The sequence below is a fragment of the Eptatretus burgeri genome, chromosome 16 (genome assembly GCF_056783735.1).
Source record: "Eptatretus burgeri isolate ZD-2024b chromosome 16, Ebu_testis_v1, whole genome shotgun sequence".
Lineage (NCBI taxonomy): Eukaryota > Metazoa > Chordata > Myxini > Myxiniformes > Myxinidae > Eptatretus > Eptatretus burgeri.
This window is the reverse complement of record NC_140976.1, coordinates 12,217,702-12,228,295: the sequence shown is the minus strand read 5'-3', so window position 1 is coordinate 12,228,295 and position 10,594 is coordinate 12,217,702. Positions and strand designations below refer to the sequence as shown.

The 10,594-nt window shown below is 48.5% G+C and overlaps 1 protein-coding gene across 1 annotated transcript in view; it reads right to left on the bottom strand.

Annotated features, from left to right (window-relative positions):
• Positions 1 to 2,821: 2,821 nt before the first annotated feature.
• The window catches only part of LOC147010525 (uncharacterized), a 93,101-nt gene continuing 85,328 nt past the window's right edge, over positions 2,822 to 10,594 (bottom strand). Inside the window, exons 17-18 of the mRNA XM_085860384.1 lie at positions 8,273 to 10,593; positions 2,822 to 4,892 (exon numbers count right to left, since the gene is read on the bottom strand). Coding sequence (XP_085716510.1) covers positions 9,054 to 10,593 — 1,540 coding nt within the window. The 3' untranslated portion in view covers positions 2,822 to 4,892; positions 8,273 to 9,053. The remainder of the gene's footprint in view (positions 4,893 to 8,272; position 10,594) is intronic.

Here is a 10,594-nt window from a genome sequence, read left to right as displayed (position 1 = left end):
GTGTTCTTATACGGGCACACCCGCCACAGATGCTGTCCTCCACACCCCCAGTACCTCTGTGTGTTCATCCCGCTGCCCGCGCTGCGACCACGGCCCGCACCGAAAGGCGTGCGCGTGGCCTGGGGCACCTGGGTCATCGCGTGGACTCCGGGGTCACCTGACATGCCCCAGCTGGAATCACCCGTCACGCCCTGGCCGGCGATGGCGCGGACATCTGTGTGTCTGCTCGACAGCTGAAGCAGTCTCGACCGCCGAGTGGAATGTAGCGTCGACACCTCGCATTCGCAGAATCGCCGACACTATCTTCGCATCTTGCAACCCAGAAATAAAGCGATCTCTGAGTCGAGCTGGACACTCGTCTGCCGTGAACTTGCAAGCCATGGCCGAATGCTTCACCCGCGCCACGAAATCTGCGACGCGCTCCTCCGCACCCTTCACGAGGTGATCGAACTGGTATCGAGCCAGCTGCAATGACTTCTCCGGCACCATGTGGGCTTTCATCTTCTCTACCACGTCCTGAAACGACAGCCCATCGTCACTGGGCTTGTCCGGCGCCACCAAATCACTTAGTAGTCGATAATGTTCCGTTGATAGCGAGGCGAGCAAGATCGATTTGCGCTTGCTCTCGTCGTCTACATCATTCGCGTGGAAATATCACCCCAACTGCTCTGAAAACAATTCGAAGTCGTCTCCGACGAAGACGGGCACCCGTCCGTGCGCCGTGCCTCGACCTTCTACCATCCTCGAGCCGTCCTGCCGTTCACTCGACGCGAATTCGCAGGCGACAGCGAGATGTCTGGCTGCAGGACTCGACCCGCACTGAAGACTGTGCGTGCGGCCGCGGGCGCGCGAAACTCGCGATGCGCTTCCCTGGGCTCCTCGCCAGGTGGTCGAACTCGAACCGCGCTGATTTTCCCAGCGCTCCGTGCGCCCTACAATCCAATTGCACCGGCAAACGACTCCAAGTCAATACCGAGGAAAACCAGGCACTCTGCACGCGTCGATCTGAAACAGACTCGTCGCCAAGTGTGGTGTCCGGAGGGCAGTGAGGCACGTAGAGTCGTGAGGGTTGCCGTAACTCTGTTTATTGCGTATCCGGATGTACACCACTGTAGACTACCACACGCCTCGAGCGGCGCGAACACCTATATGCCTTGCGGACACGTGACTACCACCACTCCTCCACGCCCCCGCAATGCTCACCGCATTGCGCCCTGCACGCGTATGCCAATACGCCACAATTACCACACGACTTGACCTGTAATGGTCGGCACACACCAGCAGTTAAACGCTCGTGCATCCACCATGTGCTGCAACATTCGTGCATCCACCACAACACCTTCCCAAAATTCCCCACAATAAATCACAACCAAAACTCGCCTTCACTCACCATTGATGTCACCATCTCGACGACTGCCATCGCCATCACAAAATCGCTGCACTGCATCGCTACACTACACCACTGCTGTAATCGCTCAGCCACAGTCATTAATGACCACCTCCTCCTTTAGGGACCAGCGGGGACAAGGAGATGTGCTCATGGGCAAGGTGCGCGATCACCCCATGTTCTTCTGGGAGCTCCATTGCGTGCCCAGGCACAGAGCAAATGGGGCCATTTCCAGAGGGAAATCCTTGCTGGGGCGGGGCCAACGCAGTGGTTCAAGTTCCTGCACCAATGTGGGCATGGGGAAACACCCATCGCTCTGCTTATTCTGCAATCAAACGCAGCCCCTGCTGGAAAATTATAAGAGAGGTCTGATCTAGCCTGACCTCTTCTTCTTCTCTGGCACACACACTTTTCTCGCATCTGGTCTGCCTTTTGTTATTGGGGACACAGAGCGGAGCGGAGTCCACGGAGCGAAGTGCAGGAAAACCAGACCGAGCGCCTCCTTAGCCCATAAACAATTGTACTCACATATTTCTCTCCACTCACGTTGTCTATCTTCTCACACATTCTTTGCTCTATCTCCAATCCCCAGACCCACATCTTTACACAATCCCTCTCTGCCTCATTGCACCTCCTCACTCACACACTTTAGACACTTTCAGTTTTCTTCCCTCCTCCCCTCCTAAGTGACTGGGAAGCCACACAAGTTACCAAAAAGGTCACAACACCTTGTACTTTCTCTCTCTTTCTTTACTTTCTAAATTCCTCAGGTGTATGTATCTGATGGTGCCTGTCATAGTAATAAGTTAAGAGAGTGTAAGTTCATTATATCGTGTTAGCTCTGCACTGTGCCCTTTTGTAAATATTTGCATTTCTTTTTTGCCTAATTTGTGTAAATGTACCCAGCACACTCTGTCTTTTCACCCATTGGTCCAGTGTAGTCCTCTCACAGGTTAACCGGGAAGTTCTGGCCTACTAATTTGCTCTTATTAGCTTGTGCGTACTTGGCAGCTCCGCTCAGCTGCACCTGATATGGTAAGTTAACTCGAGCCCGCATCGAGGGCACGAGACCCCCCCCCCCTTTGATGGTGCCAATCCACCGGAAATGGTAACATGTAAAGTAGTGCGAACCCTGCCAGTATTGGCGGGACCAATTGGCACTTGTGGTTGCCGAGCAACCCGCCAGTGTGCGGAATTATCTGTTCCCGGCAACCTCAGGACCGGACGTTCGGGAGGGAGCCGAGGGCTTCCCCTCGTGGTGAGCCGTGAACCCCGGATCCACAACAATAGCAAAACCGACGCACAGTGTAACTTGCATCAATATTTTATTCCATATTATTATGGCCCCTTTTGCTGTAGTTTGCTCATTATTTTCAGACTGCAATATTTCGAATAGCATAAGAATCTTGTCCAGAAAATGTGTCAGTAAAAATTTGCATTTATTGTCAACTGTCAAAGTTATGAAAGTGAAAAACAGCATCACACAAACATAGCTCAAATTGTATACATAAATCATTCAAAAACTTATTTTAAGTCTGCGAGACTTTCTTGAAATATTGGCTGCAAGCTGTACAATTATGCAAAACTTTTCAAGTTTTCAGAAATATGTTTAAATTTTATTTACAATTTTATCTACAGTATATCTCAACAAAAAGAAGGAAAATGAAGCTTGGGGTGACTGGTTGAAACTTGCTGCCAAGCATACTGTAGCTTCATTGCTTCATTTTAGAAAGATCAGTTTACATCCGAGTGTCTGCTCCCAGCCTGCCCGATGAGGGCGCATCATAAGGTTAATAATGTTTAGTTAAACGAAATTATTTAGCTTAATAATGTTTAGTTATACAGTATATAGTAATCGTCACAGCAATGATTGCGGTATAACATATAATGGAAATGAAGCTCTTAAAAACAACAATGTCTGAGCCCGAGGATGTACTTGTGCAGACAAAGTCAATTGTGTTGTGGAAATGTTGGTCCAAACATCCCAGCGACTGAATTTAATTTATTTTACATCGTACAAGTTAATGCAACCACTTATTCTAATCAGAAGCATTGCCTCGACACCGTGGTAACATTAAAACTTGATTTAGATGTTGGGAAATTTTACCCCAATCATTCACAACGTTAAACACAAGCATGAAGCAAATAATAATGTGAGGTCTGGTCATTGAAAGGATCAGAGAATGCAGTACATTATTTAAACATGTTCGATGAGGTCATTTAAAGGATCAGACAATGCATGATATTGTAACCTGCTCCATCATTTATGTGTAAAAGCTCATGTAAGCAGCTTTGTTCCCTAAAGACCGTTGCCACATACATAGAGGCCTAGCAAGTCGAGACTGCTCTGATCCGTTCATCTGAGGGACACGCGATGTAGAATGCCTTAATCACGTCGAGTTTTCTCGAAACTTCTTTCTGTTTACCTGCGACTGTTCAATCCCTTCCATTAGGGTGATAATCTCCACGAGGGTGACCATCCCCACCAGATTATAATTCACCTCATAATCGAGTAAAGTATACAACCTCAGTGCAGACCTTTCCATGCTGTTTAACCCCCTGGGGATCTTTAGCTGGTCGAGGGTTAACAATGACCATCACCGCCGCACCTCAGCACAGAGCACCGTTTCCTGTGTGTTTTGTATTTCACGGCGATGGCCCCACTTCACACAGGAGGTGCAAAGGCTTCATCGGTTTGAGCTGTGACATCCTGAACCAGGAAGGGAGGACACCCGACTGAACTACAACTCGATGAATGGGAAATGGGTCACATTGAGGAGATATTTCTCGGAAGGCCACCATCCTGCATTATGGCAGCCCTCAAATAAATATCTAGAAAAGAGCAGAAAAGAAAGAAAGAAAGAGGTTTGGATGAATGGAGCCATGGGAGTCATTCATTGGAGTCACCTGGAAAGTTGGGCAAGATTGTCAGACATTTGAGGAGGGAAAGGAGAGGTCACATGAAGGAGATATTTCTCTGAAGGCTGCCAGCCTGCATCTTGGTGGCCCTCAAAGAAATATTGAGAAAATAGCAGAGAAGAAAGAAAGAAGTTTGGTTGAATGGAGCCGTGGAGTCTTTTGTTGGAGTCACCTCGAATGTAGGGTGAGATTGTCAGCCATGTGAAAGGGTAAAGGGGAAAGGGTAAAGGGGAAACCTTATCACCTGGAAAGTAAGGAAAGATTGTGAAACGTTTCTCCACCTGAAGACAGAAGGTCATACGTTGGAAGGATTTCTCGTTGGGAAGGGGGCAGGTATGGGGCAGTGATGATGAAACTAGGTTAGAGTTTGTGTTCAGGTTCGGGCACTTCCCAGAATACTCCAGGTACCAGCGATGTCACAACACTAAATGGGGCATTTGTTCAGGAGGAATTTCTTCCTTCCATTTTCTCTGCAGTTCAACTCCCGTACTGTTTTCTTTGTTTTCACTCTTGAATCTCATTCTTCCCTCTGGCTCTTCAAGACTGCTGTTCATCACCATCCCCCATCCGAAACCATGATCTTTTCCTTGGTGAGTAGGTGAGATATTCACAGGGACAAAACGTTACAAGAAGATATGGTAACATGGAAAAAATACATGGAAACACAACAACACGAATGATAGAGAGATACGATGGATCTGATCTGAATACTTAGCTGTGATAAACTGGAAAGAGGCACTACAAGATCAATGATTAATGCATTTAGACCCAGAACCAACGTTCATGTTTATTTTGTCCAATTGTTGCCCTGCTGCCCTATTACACTGGTTTACAAAACTAAAAAAAATTCTGAGGCAAGCATGTGAATAGGTGTTTCTGACTAATTTTGATATGCTGAATTCAAATTTCTAAACAGTTTTGCTCTATCACCTCTAGTTTTTTGCTTTCAGATATCCCATTTTTTTTAAATTATAATGCATATATTTATAATATAATGTGTTTATTTCATATATTCAAATGGAATATTACAGAATGAAACAAAACATAGACACAGAACACTGACAGAACGAAATATTACTCTTACTTGGATATAAGCATATATACATATCATAGTACAAAAGACAGTCAGAAGTGAGTTTTTGTGGAGGATCTGGTGTACTTTGCCTTCGGGATGTCGTGCAGGAGCATCCAGCAGAAGTCCCCCATCATGCTGGGGTTCCACTTGCCTTGGTAGTTGCTCTCCATCTTAGTAATATATTGGTGGAACCTTTCCCCATGTTCGTCACTTACTGCTCCGAGGTTCGGGGGGAAGAAGTTGAGGTGGGAGTGGAGAAAGTGAATCTTGAGACACATTCGGCACTGATAAGCCTGCAACAACTTCTCAACACGCATTTGGTAATCTAGTGCCCGTGTGTTACCAAGGAAGCCATGGCAGACTGACTTAAATGCTTCCCATGCTCTCAGTTCCTTCAAGGTGAGCTTCTCCTCGAATACCTTATCCTTCAGCACCTCCCTGATCTGAGGTCCGATGAAGATTCCCTCCTTGAGCTTAGCAGAACTGAGACCTGGGAACAGAGTGCACAGGTGTTGGAAGGCAGCACCATCCTTTTGTCCATGGCCTTCACGAAATTCTTCATGAGGCCAAGCTTGATATGAAGAGGGGGAAGAAGCACCTTGTTCATGTCCACCACAGGATTTTCTTGGACACTGTGTTCCCCAGGCACGAAAGTGCTCCTAGACCCCCAGTCCTTCTGCGTGTAGTGCTTGGACACAGCTCGACTGTCCCAGAGACAGAGAAAGCAGCAGTACTTCGTGAAGCCCGCCTGCATACCCATAAGGAGCAAAATGACCTTGAGGTCCCCACAGAGGCTCCACTGGTGCTGCTGGTACTTGACAGCTTCCAGAAGGAGCTCCATATTGTCATATGACTCCTTCAAATGAACTGAGTGACCAATGGGAATAAATACCCCAGCATTCCCATGAAATGATTCTTCTATAGTATAAAATAAAAATTAAAAACCCAGCTACTTTATATAAAAGTATAATCCTACCGGATAATTGTAGAGCAGCACTAACCACCCTCTCTTACCACCAGTAAGCTACTGGCGTTCCCAGCCGCACAATGCACATGTTTGACCTACGGAGTTTTTTAGATGACGCAAATAGCGTCATCGGCTTGCCAAAGTGTTAATTTGAGTTCAGCATCCCTCAATTAGTCTAAAACACCTATTTATGCAGTGTATTACTGAAATATTTAGATATTTTTTGGGTCTAGGGCTACATGTATACATGTATACATGTATATCTCAAAAACTAGAGGTGATGAGTGAAAATGGATTTCGTATCTGAAATCAGCACCACAAAATTAGGTGAGAACACCTATATTCATGCATGCCTAAATTTCTTTGTAAACCAGTGTTATCAGTTCATGCTCTCTTTCACCTTGCTCTTTCATGAGTCTCCATCTTGTGGAGAAACAATATGAATCGAAGATATCAAGAGTACAAAGGAGAGTTGGCTTACTTTCAAAATTACAGAGGGACATTATCTGAACCACATGTGCTTTGAATGGGGCAGAATAATCCCCAGGCGCTTGAGGACAGTCTATCCAGTGATGGCGCGTTTCCTCTTAACCTGGCATCGTCGGTCTACTACCTTCAAGCACATGTACAAATACTGTTCTGCTTTACAGTTTTTTTGTGATATTCCAGCAATGCAGTATTATTCAATGGCTGAACTGAATTTTGTTGGTGTTTATTCCCAATAATTTACATGTCTTCTACATCTTGATATATCACATATGCATGTTGACTTGTACTAGGTAACAAGAAATGTTACTTAGCAAAGTTAAGTTTTTTTTTCAAGGGAAAAAAGTGGCCACGCCAGTATTGATTGTTGTCATTTTATTGCTTAGGACGTGACGTCATCTGCCGCCGTCCCGCGCATGCTCTATTCTGCTTTTGTCGCATAAATGATCTTCCGCCTCTTCGCTCTTTGATTGCTATGAACTCAGTGTGTTTTGCATGAGCTACAAATATAGCTCGATCTGTTCACAGAAACTGCGTGCTGTGTGTGATCCGATGGATTTAGAACACGATAAAGTCTCTCTTAGCTAACTGGCAATAATTTAGCAGGGCAACCAAGAAACTGAGCAGGCAGCTTGAATGAAACGATTTGCGATTCGTGACAATTTTTAATTTATTTTTTCATTTGCTTGTATGGGTGGGAAGGGGATAAGTGGGGAGAAAATGAGTCTCCTATTTTGGGCTTTTGGGACTGGAGTCAGAAAGTTTTTCCCTTTCCCCCCATTCATTTGAATGGGCATCCCAGAAACCCCATTAATCATCTACTCCTATGTCTATGGTGAGTAGGATTGGAAATTTGGGGGAGGGAGGTGGAAAATGTGGAGGCACAAAATTATATTTTGCCCCCGGGTGCCAGACACCCTCAGTATGCCACTGTTTGGAAGGTATCTATATATTATTTCTGTTAACGTCTGCATGTAATTTGACGTATCTCCTCCAAAACTGCCGGACGGATTGTCGCCACTTTCGGCATGAGGGTGCTCTGTGGTCTAATGAATAGCATGGGCTATGTGAGATCTCGCCAGACGGAGAGGTTTGGGAATTTTTGGCGGTTTTCTAATTTTTACGTTCGTTTGCACGGTGACGTGTGACGTCACCGCTGAGAGGCATAATTCCGTCATGAGATCATCGGTTATTCACTGACGTCATTACGTCTGTCGTCGACAGACCGTCACCGCCGAGAGGCGTAATGCCACTCCTAAAAAGACAGCGTCTGCAATGTAAAACCCTCTTCTGCACATGCTGACTACCTCAGAAGGTGAATTTGACACAAAAAATGAAACAAGAAACATTGTAGATAAAGTAAAGATTTATGTAAAAAATAACATTATTTCTGTTAACGTCTGCACGTAATTTGACGTTTCCCAACCACCTTTATTACCTGTGTTGTGTCTTGCGTGTGTGATCTTCAAATTAAAGCGTCCAGCGGTGTTCGATCGTCGGATGTGCGCCAAAAAGTGCCGTTCATTGAAATTTGCATTCTGATTCTCGGTCACCCTCCACTGCTCCTGTTCACTCTAGGGCTAGGCCTATATCATGTTAAACTTGCCCCATCAGACGCCAACCTTCCAGTCACACTGCAGAGGATGCAATTTCCAGTCAGACTCACATACTCGATGACCATAAACAAATCCCAGGGCCAAACACAAACTCAGAAAATACCTCCCAGCCCCTGTGTTCTCCCATGGCCAATGAAATGTTGCATTTTCACGTGCAAGAGGTTACTCCTATATATCTATCAAAGTGGACAATAATTCCTCACAATGATTATTCAGCAACAAGACACTCACCCAAAATGTCATCTACAGGGAGGTCCTTTAGAAAACTAAGGAAAGGTAACCATAGTGCATCACATCCCGAATGACACCCTCCCCAGCTTCCCTTAACATCAACTCATGCCTCATCCACCTTTTGCCACCCATTCAACTCCGTGCAGAGCACGGGTATATGCTAGTTTAATTTAAAAAGCCAACAAGATGTAACTGCATAATATGATGCCGCATCATCGTACCTGCGCTCCAACGGCTTGAGCACTCAAGGGTAAATCTTTCTTGGTTTTTCAGTTTCTTCCATCAACATTTTAGGTTGATTGTCATCTGGGCTTCACTGATTCATGGGGGACAGTCTGCTTCATCGCGTCCGTGGGGAGCAGGAACCACCTGCTATCGCCAGCGAATCAGTATGTCCCGCTTCCCTTGGGGAATCGGTACAATCGGCTGTCTCTGGGGAGGCAGTGCAGCCTGCTGTCTCCCGGGAGGTGGTGCAGCCTGCTGTTTCCAGGGAGATGGTGCAGCTTGCTGTCTCCAGGGAGACGGTGCAGCTTGCTGTCTCCAGGGAGATGGTGCAGCCTGCTCTCTCCTAGAAGGCGGTGCAGCTTGTTGTCTCCCGGGAGATGGTGCAGCCTGCTGTCTCCCGGGAGACAGTGTAGCCTGCCGTCTCCCGAGTGTCGGTGCAACCTGCTGTCTCCAGGGAGATGGTGCAGCTTGCTGTCTCCAGGGAGACGGTGCAGCCTGCTCTCTCCTAGATGGCGGTGCAGCTTGCCTCCCGGGAGATGGTGCAGCCTGCTGTCTCCCGGGAGACAGTGTAGCCTGCCTTCTCCCGGGAGACGGTGTGGCCTGCCATCTCCCGGGAGAGGGTGCAGTCTGCGGTCGCCTGGGTGACGGTGCAGCCTGCTGTCTCCCGAGTGTCGGTGCAACCTGCTGTCTCCAGGGAGACGGTGCAACCTGCTCTCTCCTAGAAGGCGGTGCAGCTTGTTGTCTTCCGGGAGATGGTGCAGCCTGCTGTCTCCCGGGAGACGGTGTAGCCTGCCGTCTCCCGGGAGACGGTGTGGCCTGCCGTCTCCCGGGAGACGGTGTAGCTTGCTGTCTCCCGGGAGAGGGTGCAGCCTGCTGTCTCGTGGGAGAAGGTGCAGCCTGCCATCTACTGGGAGACGGTGCAGTCTGCTGTCTCTTGGGTGACGTTGCAGCCTGCTGTCTCCCGGGAGAGGGTGCAGCCAGCTGTCTCCTGGGAGACGGTGCAGCCTGCTGTCTCGTGGGAGAAGGTGCAGCCTGCCGTCTACTGGGAGACGGTGCAGTCTGCTGTCTCTTGGGTGACGTTGCAGCCTGCTGTCTCCCGGGAGAGGGTGCAGCCTGCTGTCTCCTGGGAGACGGTGCAGCCTGCTGTCTCGTGGGAGAAGGTGCAGCCTGCCGTCTACTGGGAGACGGTGCAGTCTGCTGTCTCTTGGGTGACGTTGCAGCCTGCTGTCTCCTGGGAGAGGGTGCAGCTTGCTGTCTCCAGGGAGACGGTGCAGCCCACTGTCTCCCGGGAGAAAGTGTAGCCTGCCGTCTCCCGGGAGAAGGTGTAGCCTGCCGTCTCTCGGGAGACGGTGTAGCCTGCGGGCTCCCGGGAGAGGGTGTAGCCTGCCGTCTCCCGGGAGAGTGTGCAGTCTGCGGTCTCCTGGGTGACGGTGCAGCCTGCTGTCTCCCGAGTGTCGGTGCAACCTGCTGTCTCCAGGGAGACGGTGCAGTTCGCTGTCTCCAGGGAGACGGTGCAGCTTGCTGTCTCCAAGGAGACGGTGCAACCTGCTCTCTCCTAGAAGGCGGTGCAGCTTGTTGTCTTCCGGGAGATGGTGCAGCCTGCTGTCTCCCGGGAGACGGTGTAGCCTGCCCTCTCCCGGGAGACGGTGTGGCCTGCTGTCTCGTGGGAGAAGGTGCAGCCTGCCGTC